At 47.5% G+C, this 21,321-nt stretch overlaps 1 protein-coding gene across 1 annotated transcript; it reads right to left on the bottom strand.

The window, feature by feature from the left end:
* Positions 1–1,961: 1,961 nt before the first annotated feature.
* Positions 1,962–15,463, bottom strand: RAB33A (RAB33A, member RAS oncogene family). The gene is made up of 2 exons (XM_005594560.4): positions 15,115–15,463; positions 1,962–2,546 (listed from the first exon to the last, which is right to left on the bottom strand). Exons 1-2 carry the CDS (start codon positions 15,370–15,372, stop codon positions 2,091–2,093), a joined length of 714 nt encoding a protein of 237 aa, XP_005594617.1. The 5' UTR covers positions 15,373–15,463; the 3' UTR covers positions 1,962–2,090.
* Positions 15,464–21,321: the final 5,858 nt, after the last annotated feature.

Here is a 21,321-nt window from a genome sequence, read left to right as displayed (position 1 = left end):
AATAACTATAGGACTCGCCTGCTGGAAAACTACCAAGAGCTCTCATTGGCTCAGAGAGCAAGTCCGGGGTGGGTGCTGTGGCTCACGCCTGTAATCCCAGCACTTTGGAAGGCTAAGGCAGGCGAATCACCTGAGGTCAGGAGTTGGGACCAGCCTGGCCAACAAGGCGAAACCCTGTCTCTACTAAAAAATACAAACGTTAGCTGGGTGTGGTGGTGGGTGCCTGTAATCCCAGCTACTCAGGAGGCTGAGGCAGGGAGAATTGCTTGAACCCGGGAGGTGGAGGTTGCAGTGAGCTGAGATCGCGCCACTGCACTCCAGTCTGGGCGACAGAGCGAGACTCCATCTCAAAAAAAATAAAAAATAAAAATAAATAAATCTCCAAACTGTTCTGCCTGATGCGCAAGCCCTCCCCAATCTCAGCTCCCACTAGCACTGTTCAGCTCTCCTTGGGCCAGATCCCCAGTTGTCCTCTCTTCCAACTTCCAAGGTTATTCCTGCCCCCCTGATTTTGCCCACTCCCCTCCCCTCTTCTTTACCAATCTAAACCTTACACGTTAGTTAACATACAAAACAAATCTAAGTATTTTCCTGTGAGCCCTCCCTGATATTGAATACATAATGCTCTCACTTCCCATGGTGCAACCTCACACTTGGTCATGTTGTCTGGTTTTTGTTTGCATGTAGTTTCAGTGTGTACATAGTTCCTGCAACTAGATCATAGGGTCTCTGAACATAGGGAACGTGTCCTCTTGTAACATTTCTTCCCTAGCACCTAGCAAAGGTCTGGGGACATGATAGATATTTGTTGCTTGAGCCCTGCCTATCCAAGAAAGGGTAGGGGTGGGGGTCACAGTGGGAACAGCCTTAGGGTTCAAGACTGATTGATGAAAAATAGGAAGCAGAATCTAACTATTCTGGAAGTAATCGGGCCCATTGGACAAACTGTCCTTTTTTTTTTTTTTTCTTTTTTTTTTGACACAGTTTCACTCTGTCACCCAGGCTGGAGCTCAGTGGCACATTCTGGGCTCACTGCAACCTCCACCTCTCGGGTTCAAGTGATTCTCCTGCCTCAGCCCTTAAGTAGCTGGGATTACAGGCATGTGCCACCATGCCTGGCTAATTTTTGTATTATTAGTAGATACTGGTTTTCGCCATGTTGGCCAGGCTGGTCTCGAACTCCTGACCTCAAGTGATCTGCCCGCCTCAGCTTCCCAAAGTCTTGGTATTACAGGCGTGAGTCACTGCGTCCGGCCATACTTTTTATTTTTTATTTATTTATTTATTTATTTATTTATTTTTGAGACGGAGTCTCGCTCTGTCACCCAGGCTGGAGTGCAGTGGCGCGATCTCGGCTCACTGCAAGCTCCGCCTCCCGGGTTCACGCCATTCTCCTGCCTCAGCCTCCTGAGTAGCTGGGACTACAGGCGCCCACAACCGCGCCCGGCTAATTTTTTGTATTTTTAGTAGAGACGGGGTTTCACCGTGGTCTCGATCTCCTGACCTTGTGATCCGCCCGCCTCGGCCTCCCAAAGTGCTGGGATTACAGGCGTGAGCCACCGCGCCCGGCCCATACTTTTTATTTTTAAACTGGAAAATATGGAGAGAGTAGTCTATCCGGGCATTCAAGGCACATATCTAGGAAACCTAGGAAATACCAGTGAGTCCACATCTCGTTTCAAGACTTCTCTATATCACTCTGCCTGTACTTGCTCTCTAGAAAAACATATCTGGCCTGTGCCCCAACCCCACCAGGTGTTTCTGCCCACTGATTACACTGAGTGAGAGAATGAATTCGTCCTGAAGAATTGACTCAAGCGATGAGAATTTCAGAGAGCCTAGAAAGCTGGCAGGGAGTGTGCCACTGGCATGGGGAATATTACTCTAGTAAGACAAACTGCCTGTTCCACTCATCACAATCAGGAATGGCTTGGAGGAAAGCAAGACAAAAAGCCATGTGATAATCTATACAAATTTTATTTTGATATCAATTTGTATGGAAACAAGCAGGTGTCAGCATTATGCAGGCACAGAAAAAAGGGAAAGAAAAACTCCAGTGATAATTTATCTTGTATTTACACCGTTTGGTTTCAACAAGGACAGGAAGCTTTACTGTTAGCTTCCTGTGGGAACTCCAGTTTCTGCACCTTCCCCTGCTGCCTCTCAGCATCACGATATAGCAGGGATTTCTGGGCCTTCAATCGGCAAGCCAGGCACATGAAAATCGACTCCACATTCTGGCTCTCTTTGGGGTCCTTGGCCGATGTCTCAAACAAGAGCATGTTGTGGGCATCAGCAAATTTCAGGGCTAAGTTGGAGGGCACCTGGATCTGTTCCCTCAAGTCACACTTGTTCCCCACAAGCACTTTGGGGACTAGTGGGGGCACAGCATGCCCATTGCATTCTTGGATCCACATTTTGAGGTTGGTGAAAGATGTCATCTTGGTGACGTCATAGACGAAGACCACGGCATGTACGTTGCGGTAGTAATGCTCGACCATGCTTTTGCGGAAACGTTCCTGACCTGCTGTGTCCCACACCTGAACCTGGAACATACAAAAACGCAGAGATGGAGTCAGAAAACGGAACAAGAACAGAGAGGAGAAAACATGGTTTTGTAGCACTATAAAAATGAAGTGACACGGCGGGTACAGTGGCTCATGCCTGTAGTCCCAGCACTTTGGGAGGCCGAGGCGGGCGGATCACCTGAGGTCGGGAATTCGAGACCAGCCTGACCAACATGGAGAAAGTTCGACTCTACTAAAAATACAAAATTAGCCAGGCGTGGTGGTGCATGCCTGTAATCCCAGCCACGGGGGAGGCTGAGGCAGGAGAATCACTTGAACCAGGGAATTGAAGGTTGCAGTAAGCCGAGATCGCGCCATTGCACTCCAGCCTGGGCAAAAAGAGCGAAACTCCATCTCAAAAAAAAAAAATAGAAAAAGAAAAAAAAAATTGAGTGACAAGCCATGACACAGGAAGTGGTTCTTTGACAGATGAGCAGAATGGACTTATCAAAGCATAAAGAGAAGTTTCAGGATTTGTCAAGTTTTTCTTAAGATTGTTAACTGAAAATTTTGAGTTGAAAAAAATCTTAAGATTTTTAGTTGAAAAACTGGATGTAAATTGGTCAACTTTTCTGGAGAGCAATTTGGCAATATTATCAAGAACCTCAAAAATGTTCATAACTCTTAGGACCTGAAATCTCACTTCCAGAAATCTATACAAAAGAAATAGGGATGTGGTCAAAATTTTGTACTAATATTTTACAGTGTTATTTAGAATTTTTTTAAAATAGGAAAAACCTAAATGCTCACCAGAAAAGGAATAGCTAAAGTTCATGTCTATACAGTGGGGCCGGGCACAGTAGCTCATGCCTGTAATCCCAGCACTTTGGAGGCCGAGGCGTGTGGATCACCTGAGGTCAGGAGTTTGAGACCAGCCTGGCCAACATGGTGAAATCTCATCTCTACTAAAAATACCAAAAAAAAAAAAAAAAAAAAATAGCCAGGCCTGGTGGTGTATACCTGTAGTCCCAGCTACTCGGGAGGCTGAGACATGAGAATCGCTTGAACCCAGGAGGTGGTGGTTGCAGTGAGCTGAGATTGTGCCACTGCACTCCAGCCTGGGCGACACAGTGAGACTCCGTCTCAAAAAGAATAAATAAAAATGAAAATATATCTGTACAGTGGGATATTATGCAGCCATTAAAAATAATGTTTTCAAAGACTAAATTGTAAGAGAAATGCTCACAAAATACAAGTAAGTGAAAATGCAGAATACAGAATTTTTCTTTTTTCTTTTCTTTCTTTTTTTTTTTTTTTTTTTTTGAGACAGAATTTCATTCCTGTTGCTAGGGCTAGAGTGAAATGGCACGATCTCAGCTCACTGCAACCTCTGCCATATGGGTTCAAGCAGTTCTCCCACCTCAGACTCCTGAGTAGCTGGGATTACAGGCATGCACCACCACGCCCGGCTAATTTTGTATTTTTAGTAGAGATGGGGTTTGTCTATGTTGGTCAGGCTGGTCTTGAACTCCCGACCTCAGGTGATCTGCCTGCCTCGGCTTCCCAAAAGCGCTGAGATTACAGGCATGAGACACCATGCCCAGCCTCAAAATTTTTCATATGCTATGGTCTCAATTTTTTTTTTTTTTTTTTTTTGAGATGGAGTCTCGCTCTGTCGCCCAGGCTGGAGTGCAGTGGCCAGATCTCAGCTCACTGCAAGCTCCGCCTCCCGGGTTCCCGCCATTCTCCTGCCTCAGCCTCCCGAGTAGCTGGGACCACAGGCGCCGCCACCTCGCCCGGCTAATTTTTTGTGTTTTTAGTAGAGACGGGGTTTCGCCGTGTTAGCCAGGATGGTCTCGATCTCCTGACCTTGTGATCCGCCCGTCTCGGCCTCCCAAAGTGCTGGGATTACAGGCTTGAGCCACCGCGCCCGGCCTCTCAATTTTTTAAAAAAAATGTTAAACATAAATATATGCAAAGCACAGACTGGAAGTGTACACATCAGAACATTAATGGTTATTTATCAGCAATGAGACTATAGTGATATTTATTTTCTTCTTTTTAAATATTTTTCCTTATTTTCTTCTGCAAGTATGCATTACTTCAGGGTTTATTTGGTTTTTTGTTTTTGTTTTTGAGATGGAGTTTCACTCTTGTCGCCCAGGCTGGAGTGCAATGGCTTGATCTCAGCTCACTGCAACCTCCACCTCCCGAGTTCAAGCAATTCTCCCGCCTCAGCCTCTCGAGTAGCTGAGATTACAGGTGCCTGCCACCACGCCCAGCTAATTTTTGTATTTTTAGTAGAGACGGGGTTTCACCATGTTGGCCGGGCTGGTCTCGAACTCCTGAACTCAGGCGATCCACCCACCTTGGCCTCCCAAAGTGTTGGGATTACAGGCGTGAGCCACTGCACTTGGCATTGCATTACTTTTTATTTAAAACATATATATATATGTATATATTTTGTAGAGACAGGATCTTGTTATGTTGCCAAGGCTAGTCTCGAACTCTTGGCCTCAAGCAATCCTCCTGCCTTGGCCCCAAAATGTGCTGGGATTACACGCATGAGCCACTAGCCTGCATTACTTTTTAAAGAAAACAAAGGCCGGGCACGGTGGCTCAAGCCTGTAATCCCAGCACTTTGGGAGGCCGAGACGGGTGGATCACAAGGTCAGGAGATCGAGACCATCCTGGCTAACCCGGTGAAACCCCATCTCTACTAAAAAATACAAAAAACTAGCCGGGCGAGGTGGCGGGCGCCTGTAGTCCCAGCTACTCGGGAGGCTGAGGCAGGAGAATGGCGTGAACCCGGGAGGCGGAGCTTGCAGTGAGCTGAGATCCGGCCACTGCACTCCAGCCTGGGTGACAGAGCGAGACCCCGTCTCAAAAAAAAAAAAAAAAAGAAAACAAAGTTAGTGTTAAAATCTCACCTTCAAACCCTATTTATTTATTTATTTATTTATTATTTTGAGATGGGAGTCTTGTTCTGTCGCCCAGGCTGGAGTGCAGTGGTGCGATCTCAGCTCACTGCAACCTCCGCATCCCAGGTTCAAGAGATTCTACTACCTCAGCCTCCTGAGGAGCTGAGACTACAGTCTTGCGCCACCATGCCCGGCTAATTTTTATAGTTTTAGTAGAGAAGGGGTTTCACCATGTTGGCCAGGCTGGTCTTGAACTCCTGACCTCAAATGATCGAGCCTCCCAAAGTGCTGGGATTACAGGACTGAGCCACCATGCCCAGCCTCCAATTTATTTTTAAGTTCACTTTTTGGTTATGTAAAAGGTAACTTAAGTCACTGGATTTTTCTTCTGTATCTCAGCTTTTGGGATAAAGGCCAAATTGTGAAGAAAAAAACTGCTATCTGTAACATATGCAAAGACACAACTCCCAGGAGACATACATTCAGCCCAATATATTTCCTTTTATATATCCAACGTCTTGGACAAGGGAGATTCATGCTCAGAATGATGGTCCCAAGGCCCTATACAATTCTCAGTTATCAAAGAAAATTTGATTATGGCCACTAATTGACTGCTATGGCTCTTAAAACGAAGTATAGCCTTTATTTGGAGTTAGCAGTCAGTAAGTATAATCTGGTAAATATAATTGAATCTGTCGGCTGAGTGAAGATTTTACAGGGCCCTAGAGTCATCATTCCAAATATCAGTTTTCATTGTCCAGGCTCCCCATCATCTCCCTCTATTGACACGGTTTCCAAGTTCCTCTGGCAAGACCTTCAGATTGAACCCTTCTTCTATTCCGATTTCTGTGTCCCTCGGCCCTCGGCCAGACTCTTCTCTCCTCACTCCTGGACTAGAGCAAAGTATTTTGGATTGTGGATGTTTCCATTGCAGGGTCTCTTGAACACGGCTTGCTTGCTTGCTTGCTTTTTTTTTTTTTTTTGAGATGGACTGTGGCTCTGTTACCCAGGCTGGAGTGCAATGGCGCAATCTCAGCTCACTGCAACCTCCACCTCCCAGGTTCAAGCAATTCTCCTGCCTCAGCCTCCCAAGTAGCTGGGATTACAGGCGTGTGCCACTGCGCCTGGCTAATTTTTGTATTTTTAGTAGAGACAGGTTTTGCCATGTTGGCCAGACTGGTCTCGAACTCCTGACCTCAGGTAACGAAAAAGTGAACTTAAAAATAAATAGGAGGCCGGGCGCAGTGGCTCACGCCTGTAATCCCAGCACTTTGGGAGGCTGAGGCAGGCGGATCACGAGGTCAGGAGATTGAGACCATCCTGGCTAACACAGTGAAACCCTGTCTCTACAAAAAAAAAAAAAAAAAAAAAAAAAAAAAAAAATTAGCCGGGCATGGTGGCAGGTGCCTGTAGTCCCAGCTACTCCGGAGGCTGAGGCAGGAGAATAGCGTGAGCCCAGGAGGCGGAGCTTGTAGTGAGCCAAGATTGCACCACAGCACTCCAGCCTGGGCGACAGAGCTAGACTCTGTCTCAAAATAAAAAATAAAAAATAAATAAAAATAAATAAATTGGAGGCTGGGCATGGTGGCTCACTCCTGTAATCCCAGCACTTTGGGAGGCCCAATCACTCCTGATCCACCTGCCTCAGCCCCTGAAAGTGCTGGGATTACAGGCGTGAGCCCCAGTGCCCGACCTCTGAATACTACTTTCTGACCAGTTTTCCTCAATCCCTGCTTGTATCAGCATTCCATTCACCTCTTCAGGAAACTACTGTAGCCCTCTACTGCATGTGGCATCACATGGATTCCAAATGTGGAATTCTGTCTGCCATAATTTCACCCTTCCCAACCTGGTTTCAAGCTACTCAGCTACACCGGGTTGATTCCCTCCTCTGTACTTTGGGTCATGCTAGTCCACTCCTCCCCTATAGAATCGGCTGCCCCCTCATTGCCCTATCAAAATCTCACTCATTCTTCAAGGTTAAGCTCATGCTTCTGGCTTCTTCCTCAAACCTTCGCCAACTTCCCTTCAATTTTCTTTTCTTAGGAATCTCTGTTGCACTTTGAGTCTGCATCACACCATTTCGAATAGATTTATGTTTTCTAATTGTCTCGTCAGTGCTCTTGGCATCTCTCCAGCAAGACTGTAAGCAGTCTTTTTCTGCATCAGACCACACTCGTCACTGAGGTTGTCACCATCACCATTATCAGCAGCAGCCACGTTATCAAAAGGCAGTGATGGCCTGAACCACTGAAACTACAAGCAGTCTGGCATCCTAGATATCTGCCAAGGCGATTTCAGAGGGAACGTCTGACTGTAATCACACAGAAAAAACATAAGTCCTCAAAGACTGATTTGCTTCTGCAAGCAAGAGACAGAAAATATTTTCATTTCTTCCACCTCTCCGTGGTGTTCTGAACAGGAAGAAAGGGAGAACAGACCACAGGAGGAATGGAGGTCAGTAGGAAGACAGCAGGCATAGCCCAGGAATATCATTACCACTTGGCTCCTGATCCCCACTCCCCACCTCACCCCCCCCAGCAGTCTTCACTCTTGCCTTTTGCCTCTGAAGAAGGCTGAATCCCTACCAGCCCTCAGGCATGTGGCAGATGCTTTAACACCATGAGCTCAGGACTCTAAAAATACCTGCCACTAGCAGGAACATGGGTGGGAGTGTGTGAGGTGATTGAGGCTGAGTAAGGTTGGCCATTTGGCTTTTCTTTGGCTTCATAATTGCGTATGCCGCCCAAGTTGCCGGAACTGCCAGGAGGGCCCTCTCTGCTGGAGACCTCCTCTGTCTTTCCAACGCTATTGGGAGCCTTGAAGCTTTTATTTGGAGGCTCCAAATTTAAACTGCAGGCACTGCTCCCTTCCAGCTCTTTGTAAACCCCACCCTGAGTTCTTTGCAGACGTGTCTGTCGTGAGAGGGGAGCCAGGAAGCAGGCTGCTCGCAGCAGAAAATAGAAGAACCAGTGGTGTGGCCTCAGAAGCATCAGAAAGGAAGATCACAGCAGGCAGGTTCCCTAAACACATGAAATGATCTCATTAAAAAAAAAAGTCGCCGGGCGCGATGGCTCACGCCTGTAATCCCAGCACTTTGGGACGCCGAGGCGGGTGGATCACAAGGTCAAGAGATCGAGATCATCCTGGCTAACACGGTGAAACCCTGTCTCTACTAAAAAATACAAAAAATTAGCTGGGCGTGGTGGTGGGCACCTAGTCCCAGCTACTCGGGAGGCTGAGGCAGGAGAATGGCGTGAACCCGGGAGGCGGAGCTTGTGGTGAGCTGAGATCGCACCACTGCACTCCAGCCTGGGCTACAGAGTGAGACTCTGTCTCGAAGCAAACAAACAAACAAAACATCAGACAGGGTCTCACTCAGTCACCCAGGTTGGAGTGCAGTGGCATGATCTCAGCTCATTGCAGCCTCAACTTCCCCAGACTCAGGTGATCCTCCCACCTCGGCCTCCCGAGTAGCTGAGACTACAGGCATGCACCACCACACCTGGCTAATTTTTGTATTTTTTGTAGAGATAGGGTTTCCCCATGTTGCCCAGGCTGGTCTCAAACTCCTGGGCTCAAGTGATCTGCCTGCCTGGGCCTCCCAAAGTGCTGAGACTCTACGTGTGAGCCACCATGCCCGGTCTCTCTCTCTCTCTCTCTTTTTCCAGACAAGATCTCATCATGTCACCCAGGCTGGAGTGCAGCAGTGCAATCATGGCTCACTGCAGCCTCGACCTCCTAGGCGCAAGCAATCCTCCCTCCTCAGCTTTCCGAGTAGCTGGGACTACAGGCATGCACCAGCACACCCAACTAATTTTCATATTTTTTTTTATTTCGTAGAGATGGAGTCCTCCTTATGTTGCCCAGGCTGGTCTGGATCTCCCGGGCTCAAGCAACTATCCTGCCTCGGCCTCCCAAAGTGCTGGGATTACAAGTGTGAGCCACCTTGACTAGCAGTGATCTCATTTTGTTTGAGAGTTAGGTGTTCCTGTTCTCAGCATCTTCATAAACCCCTGGCCCACGCCAAGCAGTGAACGCATCTCCTTCCTCTTTTGCAGCTGCCTCTCCCCTCACCCTTTCCTCCTTTCCTGTGGGCACCACATCCATACAGTGTATGGGGGTGAAGACTGCCTCTTAGCCACATACATGTACCCCAGATCCTTGTTTCTCTCAGATGGCCAATGGAGTATAGTGAAGTCAAATCAATTTGGGTGCAGATCTCGGCCCAAGTCATGTTAGTACATGACTTGTTAGGTGTCCTTAGGTAAGTTAGGTTACCTTAGGTAAGTCACTTTCTCTGTCTTCAGTGTCCTCATCTGGAAAGTGATGATAACAATAATAAGGTAGGGATGCTATGAGGATTAGTAGTCCTTGTAAGTACATGACCCAGTGCGTAATATACACTCTCCCTTCTTTCATGACCTGAAATCTCCACCATTCAGTCTAGATGGGCAACAGTTTGAGCAGGCACTGTTGGAAAGGCAGCAAGCATCCCAGCTCTTCTGCTCAGAAGCTGAGTAAATGCCAGACAAGTATTTTAATCTCCCTGAACTGAGCCTTGTTTTTCTCACCTCTACAATGGGACCTTGATCCTCCTATGGTTGCTGGGATGATCCAGTGAAATAATACATGAAAAAGGACTTTTGGAAAATGTCAAGCACTCTGCAAATATTAGTTGTTGCTCTGGTCTCAGAAAGGCCATCAAGCCCTCTTCTGTCGGTATGGTTCCTTGAATCCATTGGTTTCTCATCCTGGAAATCATAGAAAGCTTGGCTTCTCGAAGGTGAGACAGAGCTAAAGGCCATCCAGTGGGGAGGGGGGAGGAGAGAGGAATGCTGGCAACATGCCATAGGTGGCCCGGGGACAGGCCCGAACTGATGAGGTGCTAGAGGAGGATGGAGGGGCACAGCGTGGGGAACTGCCAAAGAGAAATCTAACCTTTTGAACTATTTTCTGGGTGAGCTTCAGCAAGCCCCCCACCCCCTGCATGTGCTCTTAGCTGACAGGGGGATTTCTTTTCCCTTGGAAACATAACTGGCATCTTTCTATAGATGAGGCATGAATGTCCTTTTGTTGGAGGCTGATGGGGGAGGGTAGAAGTGCAAAAAAAGGAGACAAATACATCTGTAACCTTTGGAGCATGCCCCAGTGGATGATGGGAAAAGTTTAAAAGAAACCTGTTTTCAACTAGCTGGACTGTCCCATCTGCATCTAAGATCTACACACAAAGCTGACACAGAGAATGGCAAAGGAGGACAGAGACAAAGAGAAACTCACACACAGAAAAAACCAGCAAGGGAGACAGAGAAACTCACACTGATGGATAATTAACCATTAAGCTAACTGGCAGAAGATAGAAGCTCAGAAGCACTAAGGAAGACGTGATGTCATTCTGATTTCAGGCAGCTTCCAAGGAACACTTAGCTCAGCCTCCATCCACTTGATAATGTAACACAGGAAGGTATTTTTTTCCCCCAGTGATCAGTAGAGGAACAGAAATTCACAGTCCTGAGCTGTACCTGCTCTTAGCCACAGCTGACCTGCAGTTTATTTGGTCCCCAGGGCTGGGGCACAGGGAGTGCCCAGCCTGTGGGAGGAACCAAACTATTATAGACAGAAGTGCAGCTTCCATGCAAATTTACAAAGAATGATTCAAAAATTAGTTTCTTAGCCTCCCCTCTACTACATACCCTCCCTCCCTACACACACACACCCCTATTCAGCATTTTCTAATGCATTTAGGAGACAGACTCAATAAATTTAGCTACATCTGTAGGTGACAGACACATCACAGTCATTAAGGGAAGTTCCACTCTTCCTTTGGGGGTTGGGGGATACCTCCACCCTTCCTAGGCTAATGTCAGGAAAGATTGTCAGCTATCTCTTATGATGTCCCTCTGAATTCTTGTCATAGGCAACCTTGTGGGTTGGATGGACCATGGAGCTAGGCTGGAGAGAGGATTTTGTGCTCTTCTAAGCCAGGCAGCATGATGTGTGGAAAGACCAGAAGGGGAATTAGGAGACCTGAGTTCTAGGTCTGGCCCTGTGTGATCTTGGGCAAGTCACTTTCCCTCTCTGAGTCTCAGTTTCCTATCTGCAAGAGGAGGACACTGGATTACAGAATCTGTAACGTCTCTTTTATCTCTGAACATTCTCTGCATTTCACACCTGAGTTGAGACAATCAAAGTGCAAAAAGTAAACCCAGGGCTCCCACCTGTAATCCCAGCACTTTGGGAGGCTGAGGCAGGTGGATCACCTGAGGTCAGGAGTTCGAGACCAGCCTGGCCAACATGGTGAAACCCCATCTCCACTAAAAATATAAAAATTAGTTGGGCATGGTGGCAGGTGCCTGTAATCCCAGCTACTCGGGAGACTGAGGCAGGAGAATCACTTGAACCCGGGAGGCCAAGGTTGCGGTGAGCTGAGATCGTGCCATTGTACTCCAGCTTGGGCAACAAGAGTAAAACTCCCTCTCAAAAAAAAAAAAAAAAAAAAAAGTAAACCCAGTTGAGTTCCGTGTGTCCTGAATACAAATTGAAGGAGGCATCTGAAAGGCTCCTGAGGCCTTGGGCTATAACCCTAAGTCCCTGGCCTACAAGAAAGAGCAAGACTGGCTGACTGACATTCTACCTCCCTCTGTCAAACTCCCCCAATCTAAGGGACTGAATATTCCCCTGTAGAGTGGAATGCAGTGGTAAAGGGTATGGTCTCTGAATCTGGGTTGAAATCATGGCCCTGTAACAGGAAAGGCAGGATAGTGAGGTGGCGAAGTGCTTGGGCTCAAGAGTCAAAGACTGAAGCTCAGATCCATAGGCCATTGGGTTATTTCATCTCTCTTAGCCTCAGTCTCCTTATCTATAAAATGGGAATGATAACAATAGTGCTGATTTGATAAAGCTGCTGTGAGGAGCAAATAAGATAATGCATGTAGAGTGCCTAGCCTGGGCTCTTTGCTTATTCAATACATAGTTATTATTATTATTATTATTATTATTATTATTATTGCCTACTCATTGGAGGCTTTTCTTGGTGTTCATACAATTGAGTTCACCAGGACTCAGTTGTAAATGCTTTGATGGGGTGAGGGTGGGGAACATAATGATTGGAGACAGCAAATGGGGCTTCAATACCCTAGGGATGGCCTTGAAAATTAATTACAGCGTGACTCTAACTACACCAAATCAGTTGTCCCTAGCAGGGGTTCATGTATGTGCTACCCCGGGACACAGGCAGGCAGCCCAAAAGAGGCCACACCGTTGCTCTTAGACTGAGAAGAACTGGCTGAGACCTCTCTACCACTCTCCTGCAAGGGCTGGTATGTTACAGCCCAAAAGCCTTCTATTGCTGGCCATGGTCTAGGCCAGACCTCGGACTGTCACACCGGACTTTTCTCTCTCTCCCAAAGGGCAAAGCCCTTGGCAGTCATCTCCAAGCATGGCTTTGGCATGTATTCCTTGAACAACTTCAGGCTAGCCAGAGTGTGAGGCCAAATCTTCTCCTATCTAGATCACGTGCTAGCTGCCAGGCCCTGCCATCTTCCCACAGACATGCTGGTCTCTCACCTGCCAGCTCTGGTCCTGAGACTGCAGCAGCTTTACAAGAAGCAGGGTCACCATCTCCCCACTCTCACACGCTGCTCTGAGCTCCTTCAGAATCTGCCCTCAGAGGACTCCTCCATGAGCAGTGTCACAAGGCTTTGTCCTCTTGAAAATATCATCTTCCCAAAAAAAGCCTGTATTAAGCACTTATCTGCACGTGGTGTTGTGCTGAGTTCTGTTTCTAGTGAGTCACACTGTCACAGGCTCTGCCCTCTGGGAAAAAGTCTGGAATCTTTGCCAGAGACTGTAAAGTCCAGTTTGGCTAAGTACTGGGGTGTTAGAAGAGAAGGAATGGTTTAAAAATTCCTCCGAGACCACTGGGTGGTGACTCTTCCACTCGTGTTCATCTCCCATCCCTCACTTTCTAGCTTCCTCCTCCCTCCTTCTTTAGATTCCCAAACACTTCATTTTTTTCCATTTAAATTTCAGATGGGCTTATTTCCCACCTTTTAAATCCAGGGAACTCTTTGGCTTACTGTAACACTTGATTTTAAGCAAATGAGAGCATTAGGTTTTTGAGGGTTTAAGAGCCCATCCGTAAAGATATTTCTACTTTGGATTACAAAGGCATGTTTTAGAAATTCTAGAATCGTATAGCCTTACATTAAAGAAGCCAGACACACTAGAGGAAGTCTTAACCAAGCAAATGTCAACAGCCCCAGGAAAGGACAAAGACAAGATGCTGCCTTTGACTTTAAAAGGAAATGTAGCAATTCCCCTTCAAAATGCAAGGGGCAAAAAAGATCACAATTTCAAAATAATGTTCTATCTTCCTGACCCTGGGGCTCTCCCTTATCAGTACTGAGCTGTCCATCTTCCTGACATCTAGTGCGTTGGCCCAGTTTCTGAAGCCATTTTTAGAACATGTTCATTTTAATAATCAAGGAGTCAGAGTCTTGCACAGTTTCAAGTGTTTCATCAGTTACTCAGCCCTTCTCTCCACGTCACTCAGAGGAGGGGCCTTGTGGTCACTTTGGCCGTTTGACCAGCAAGAAGGAGGCTTACTGTTACCCCTGACTCTGTCTAGGGTCCAACCATACGCTCAAGGAAAGGCCAGCTGTGAGCCTAGAGGAGTTGTCTTCAGTGATTCCATTGCCTTTATAGAGGCCCCCCTCTGCTCCCCTGACACAGGAAGTTGCCCTTGTTATGTCCTCCCTCCCTCCATGCCCTGCACATTGACATATTCGTGTCATATCAGGTTTCTACCTTTTCTGAATTAAAGGTGAGCACAAATGGTCAGACAAGAATATTTGCACTTAGCCTATTACATAAACTCATGGAGGGGGGAGGATTGAGCATTTCCCTGGCCCTCGGTTAAGTCACTGCATTTTTACAAAGACCTTCTGAAGACAATACCAACAGAATGAATAAGGAGCAGTTCATGTATTAGATACCCCAGACAAGTAAAGAAAATACCATTCCAGGGGGCCTGTTACAATAAAAAACAAGTTTTGTTGATTACAAAGGGCTGGCTGGTGACCCTGCCTCAATTTCTTTAAAAGGGCTCATGGCTTTCTGCCAGAACCACCTCACTCCACCCCCATCTCAACTCAGCCCTAATCTTAACTATAAACTGCAATTTAAAATAAAGCAGCTTTTTCATTCTCCATGGATTTCCATCCTTTCCTTCCCTCTAATGACTTGAGGCTTAGCTGAAGTGGGGTTTTGCAGCCTATCGGCACCCAAGCGGTAGAAGAGACATCAGGATGTGTAAAGTGCTTTGGGATCCATCCCACAGACTAGGACCCAGAGATGCCTCCTGCCTCCCTCTGCCCACAGGTGCCGCTGCTCGGGCTAGGGGTCAAGGATGGGATCCAACATGCTTTTCCTGGCAGGACCTGTCAGGCAGGAGCAAAGGGTAAGAATGCAACCATTCTCGACCGCCCTAAAAAACTGAGTGATATGGGGACGGGACCCCGCTGAGAGAGGTGAAAAGGGGTGAGGAGGGGCCGAGGGTCCTCGGCTCAGCAAGAGGCGAAACCGCCACGCGCTGGGACGCTGGACGATGACAACCGCTACAGCTATGCCTCGGGCGAGGTCCCCTCCCAGGTCCCTCCCTTCCTGGACCTGACCCCCGGGATCACCTTGATCTTCTCGCCCTCGATTTCCACGGTCTTCTCCCTGAAGTCCACGCCGATGGTGGCTTCAGTCTTGTCTGGGAAGGTACCCCCGCAGAAGCGGAAGGTTAGGCAGGTCTTGCCCACGTTGGAGTCCCCAATCACGATGATTTTGAAGATGCGAATCTGCACGTACTGGTCCAGCGACGAGTCAAGCTCCAGGGACGCCAGGCCAGCGGCCGAGGCGGGCTCCAGGCTCCCATGGCCCAGGATGGGCTGCGCCATCTCCCCCGGACCGAACCGGGGCCCCAACCCCCCTCGAGGGCTCCACACAAAGAGAACGTCCACGTTCGTGCGCTCGAGGCGAGCGAGCTCTGTGCGCGTGTGTGTGCGCGCGTGTGTGTGTGTCCGCCCGTGTGTGCGTGCGCCGGCACCGTGTGCGCGCGCGCGTGAAGAGGGTGCCTCTCATTCCGGGCCCCCCTCCTCCTCCTCCAGCGCACCCTCCTTGCAGCTCGGAGGCACCAACACAAAAGCCAGGGAGAGGAGGAGAGAGGGAGGAGAGTGGACGAGCGGCGAGCCTTCTGCCTGTGTGCGCCCTCGGACCGGATGCTCTGGCGAAGGACCCTACGGCGCTGCTCCAGCCGCCGCCGCGCCTCGGCCCACACTCTCCCCTGCCTGCACCCCCGAGACCGACCGGAGGGAAGAAGCCTCAGGAGGAAAGGGAGGGGGTGGGGACAGCAGCACACGCCACCCCGGGATAGACTTCTTTCTCCTTGCCCCCATTTATATTATAAGTTTCGGGCTCCCCACCCCCACTGGCTCGGAGCGCACGGGATCAGCGGGCAGGGAGCACAGCTGGGGAGGACAAAGAGCTGCACCCTAAGGCATCACTGGATCACTTCGGCCTCCCTGGAGCAACACAACTCTGCAGGGATGGGGTGGGGGCTAAGGCACCTCTTTCACTTCGGGAGCAGCCGGCAGCTGAGCCGCGCCTTCCCGGTCCCCGCTACCCCGTCCCCTCTACCCCCACCCTCTACCCGACCCGCGCCTTGGGATAAAGGGATGTTCTGTCTTATTGAGTGAGCAGGTGCACTCACGGGCCCCAGGCAGCCTGAGAGGGCGCTGCCAAGACACGCAGTGGGTTGTCCCGGGCCTGCACAGTTGAGAGGAGGGAGCCAGCGGGCGCGCGTGTGCGTGTGTAGGGGGTGTTACTGTTTCTGTCACAGACTTGCCAGATGTAGGGGGGCGCGTACCAGGCGCCAACATCCCCTCATCACACCACGAGCACCCATCCTCTGAATGTTCAGGAGAGCGGCTCCTATTGGCTGCCGCAGTCGGTTGTGTTTGGCTGGCCAATGGGGAAGGCTCGCCGCGGGAGAGGGCCACACAGAGGCTAGGAGAAGGGGGGAAGCTAGTGGTGGCAGTTCCAGCAAAAGGGGACTTTGTTTATGGGGCTAGCCATTACTGGCCCAGGTGGAGGATCTTGGGACATGGCATAAGCTCCACAGTGCCTTCCACTCCCAAGCCCTCCATATAACCGTAAGTCCTTCCAGAAGGGTGGAGTTTCAGAGGGAGTTGGGAATCCCTAGGAGGGTTCACTCCCCCTGCAGCTGAATGTAGAACAAAGTGGTTGAGTCTAATTTGCCAGAAGCCTAGATTATGCTTGGAAGATGATAAATGAACACAATCTCCTTACAATATTAGGGGGCTGCTTCCCAAAGCTTACTAATCATCACACACATCTTGGTCAAGACCAGTATTCCCTCTCCCTAAAGTCATCCGCAGATTCAGAATTTGTTTGAAATCGACTTTATTGGGTACAATTTACATATGATAAAGTGCACCCATTTATTTTTAAGACTTCATCTCTCCCCCTACATATTTCATAAGCTAAGGTAACACTGACACATGTCACTAGCACTGACTTGTGAGTTATTGCTAATGCGATCAAGGTCAGGGATTCAAGCATCACAGTTGAGCTGCCATCTTATTTGGGAGGCTGAGCTGCAGGAAGAGACAAATATGACCAAATCCATTTCTGCTGAGAGAAAAACAGTTTAGTGCATAAGTGATATATCTGAGAGCAAACTGGAATGTAACTACTCAAGGACGTCCAAGTTACTCAGAATGGCGTCTTCCAGTTAATAAGTTTATAAGCTGAGCTAGCAGATATATTTACAGCTATATCATATATGCAGGTCGCCCATTCCTAAAACCCTAGATTATACTACTCAGCATTAAAACTACCCAGATAAGGATTTAATCTTAGTTGGCTAATCCAAAATCATCCTTATGAATACCAGTTTTCATTGTATTATGTATCAATCATCATTGTACAGTATTTTTGGTTTTGGTTTGCTGGATCGTTCCCCTCTGTATTGGAAGCTAATGCTCCTGATGATCTTTATCTACAGCATAGCTTTAAGGCGGAGAGGGGTAACTATTAATTAGGCACATCCTGTACACAAAGTAGAAAGGGGCTTTGCCCTTTGCCAACCCACAGCTAGAATGCCAACTTCCTGAGAGATATAAAAAAATAAACATATGTACATAATAAGATTATTTCAATGTATGCTTCTAGCAAAAACTTGTCACTGAGTCTACTTTTGTAAGGAAGAAACTTTGATTTCTGAAAATATGATATCTCAAAATGGGCTTCTTGCCCTAATAAAAGGTGTCTGTTACTTCTGTGGGGTGAGACTTTGGGGGACTTCCACTTAGATTGTTTGGAATTAATTCAATGAGTATATATTGCTTTTGCAAAAAAAAAAGATAAAAATATAATTTTTAATTAAAAGGACAGGAAAACTACCGTATTGTACCTATTGTAAAAAAATTAAACGTACTATACAATGCCCTTTGTGTTAATTGTGCATTATTAAATTACTGACTTTCAAATACATGCAGTTGTTTTCATAGGTACCTAATTATCATGATTTTGACAGTGTTTTCCAGTCCCTTTCGCAATCAGATATAATTAACTTTGTATTTAATCAATCCATGATCACTGGTTTTTAGAAATATCAATAAAAATCAATGTCTGCAAGGCTGTTAAAATATTAAGTAAATATAAATAATTTTTACGTTACTCTGGAATTGATATTTTCAATATTTATCTCCTGGCCTAAAGTGATCCACCCTCCTCGGCCTCCCAAAGTGCTGGGATTACAGGCATGAGCCACAGTGCCTGACCATATTTTCAATATTTATCCAAAGGAGCTCTAGATAAAATGTCACCCATTGCCTGCACTTCTGAACACTGATCTACTCTGCTTAATGGGTAAGGGAACCCTGGATCATTTTCACCCAATAAAGACTACTTCCTAGGCCTGGCACAGTGGCTCACACGTGTAATCCCAACACTTTGAGAGGCTGAGGTGGCAAGATTGCTTGAGCCCCGGAGTTCAAGACCAGCCTGGGCAACATAATGAGACTGTCTCCTAAAGAAAACCAAAAAACAAAACTGCTTCCTTGGTTAAACTTCATAAAAGAATGTCTTTGTAGGCCGGGCGAGGTGGCTCATGCCTGTAATCCCAGCACTTTGGGAGGCTGAGGCAGGTGATCACCTGAGGTCAGGAGTTCAAGACCAGCCTGGACAACATGGTGGAACCCTGTGTCTACTAAAAAGACAAAAATTAGCCGGGCGTGGTGGCATGCGCCTGTAATCCCAGCTACTCGGGAGGCTGAGGCAGGAGAATTGCTTGAACCTGGGGGGCAGAAGTTGCAGTGAGCCGAGATCTGCCACTGCACTCCAGCCTGGGTGACAAAGGGAGACTGTCTCAAGAAGAAAAAAAAAAAATTATATCTTTTTCTTTTTTGAAATAGGGCCTTGCTCTGTCATCCAGGCTGGAGTGAACGGGAGCAATCACTGCTCACTGCAGTCTCAGTCTCCTGGGCTCAAGTGATCCTCCCATCTCAGCTTCCTGAGTAGCTAGAACCACAGGCACATACTACCACGTCTGGCAAATTAAAAAAAAAAAAAATGTTAGAGATGAGGTTTCATTATGTTGTGCAGGCTGGTCTGGAACTCCTGGTCTCAAACAATCTTCCCACTCATCCTCCCAAAGTACTGGGATTACAGGCATGAGCCACTGCACCCGGCCCTGTAATTTCATTCTTTATCCCCATCCCACCAAAATAAATAAATAAAATAAAATAAGTAACTTCATTACCTGCAAAGTTAGGGCCAAACTCTTTTCCCAGTTCAAATCTGGCCCCACCATACTTGCCTGTGCTTATCACTGCTTCTTTTTCTTTTTTTTTTTCTTTTTGGAGACAGTCTTGCTCCATCACCCAGGCTGGAGTGCAGTGGCACAATCTCGGCTCACTGCAGCCTCCACCTCTCAGGTTCAAGCGATTCTCCTGCCTCAGTCTTCCTAGTAGCTGGGATTACAGGTGCACGCCATGGCGCCAGGCTAATTTTTGGATTTTTTGTAGAGACGGGGTTTCAACACGTTGGCCAGGCTGTTCTTAAACTCCTGACCTAAAGTGATCCACCTGCCTAGGCCTCCCAAAGTGCTGGGATTACAGGCATGAGCCACGGAGCCTGACCACATCAATACTTCTTAGTATGATGCCCCCTGAAAATGTGCTGGGGTTTGTTTTTTCTTAAACACTTCCAAGCCTTTTCATTTAACAAACAGCATGGTGCTTCCTCTATGACACTTTACAAATATTAGCTCATTTAGTCTTCCGAACACCCTCATGAGATTGGTAGATGAGGAAAATGAGGCACAATTAAGTGACTTGCCCAGGTGGCAGAGCCATGATTCAATCTGGGTTGGTCTGGATCCAAGGTCAACATGTTTAACAATGAAAAATGTTATCTTTGGTCCCAAAGTATTCATCATCTGAAATATCATTCCTTTTCCTCCACGATTTGAATTTTACTACTCATCCTTCAAGATACAGCTCAAATAACTTCTTGTATGAAGTTCTTCCATAGCGATTCCATCCCATAGTCTTCTCTCTTGCTCTGTCCGGCACGACACCGGATATTAATTTCAATGACCGGTGTATGTCATCTCCCCAACTAGACAGTGGCCACTTCCTATACAGATGCTACGTCCAAGTAAACCCATTGTAAATTGAAAATATCTTAAGTCAAAACTGCATTTAATACCCTGACAAACCCATCACAAAGTCGAAAAAACGTAAGTTGAACCATGGTTAAATCCAGATGCTCCTCGACTTACATGGGGTTAGGTCTCATTAAACCCATCATAAAGTCGAAAAATTGTTAAGTTGAACCATTGTGAGGGGTAAGTCGGGGACCATCCGTACTTTTCATACCCACTAGAGCCCCTTTTATAGTACAATCCAAGAGGCAAATGCTCAACAAATACTTGTTAAATCAATATGTAAGTTGAATATTTGAAACAGGCACATTTCATGCTCTGCATGCAGCCAAAACATTATTTCCAATTTAGCTTATATCTGGCAGAGTCAAAACACCTATTTATACTCAGCCCCTCACCTTACTCCCATAACTGAAAGTTCTGCTTAGAAGACTTCTCTTCCCATAAAGTCTGAGAAGCACAAACGCTTTTTGCTAACATCCTGCTCTCAAGCATCCTGAAACCACAGCAGGAGACCGTGTGTATCTGTAGCATCTGGTACAGCATCTAGGACACACAACTGCACTAAAAAATAAAGGTGACAGGCGGGAAGGAGAGCGCCGAATTACTCGTCCGCAAAACGGGTTGGGTGGGAAAGAGCCGGCAACTGGTAAAAGATGGCAGTACACGCCGGATCTGGGAAGCCAGGTTCCGCGCCTCGGACTCATGGAAAAATTGGATCTGGATCATAGCAAAAGAATCAGGAAGGCTTCAGTATCAAGTAACTAGTGGCCTAAAACCAAAAAACAAAGTGCGGTGCTGGGGCTACGCTGCTGTGAGATGCTGTTATCAGTTCCTGTCACCAACACAGCGACAGCACCAGGCACAACCGCCAATCAAAGCGGCCCCACGAGTCCCTCCTTGGACAGCTTCCTTAACTCGTTCAGTCCAACACCGTGCCACCAACTCGCGAATACTGGCTACCTAGAGCCAAGGTCTTTGCGAGCGTGCAGTCAGGTAGTGCATGCGCAAATCCTCTCGCCGTGCGGACCAATCGCAATGTGGCAGCGAGTGCTACGCCTGCGCAGTAGGCCTCCGGTCGCCGTTTCCCTTCCCCGGCTCTAGCAGGCCGGCTTCTCTGTCCAATGCCCACCCGGAGCTGGGAGGAGGAGTCTGC

Source organism: Macaca fascicularis, chromosome X (genome assembly GCF_037993035.2).
Source record: "Macaca fascicularis isolate 582-1 chromosome X, T2T-MFA8v1.1".
NCBI lineage: Eukaryota > Metazoa > Chordata > Mammalia > Primates > Cercopithecidae > Macaca > Macaca fascicularis.
The sequence above is the reverse complement of the archived record's forward strand: the minus strand, read 5'-3'. Positions and strand labels throughout refer to the sequence as shown.

Bases quoted from the DNA above. Each gene is read 5' to 3' on its own strand.
- RAB33A (XM_005594560.4), bottom strand. From the start codon at position 15,372: ATGGCGCAGCCCATCCTGGGCCATGGGAGCCTGGAGCCCGCCTCGGCC. The intron at 2,547-15,114 runs GTGATCCCGGGG...TGTATGTTCCAG, and splicing joins TCGAGGGCGAGAAGATCAAG to GTTCAGGTGTGGGACACAGC.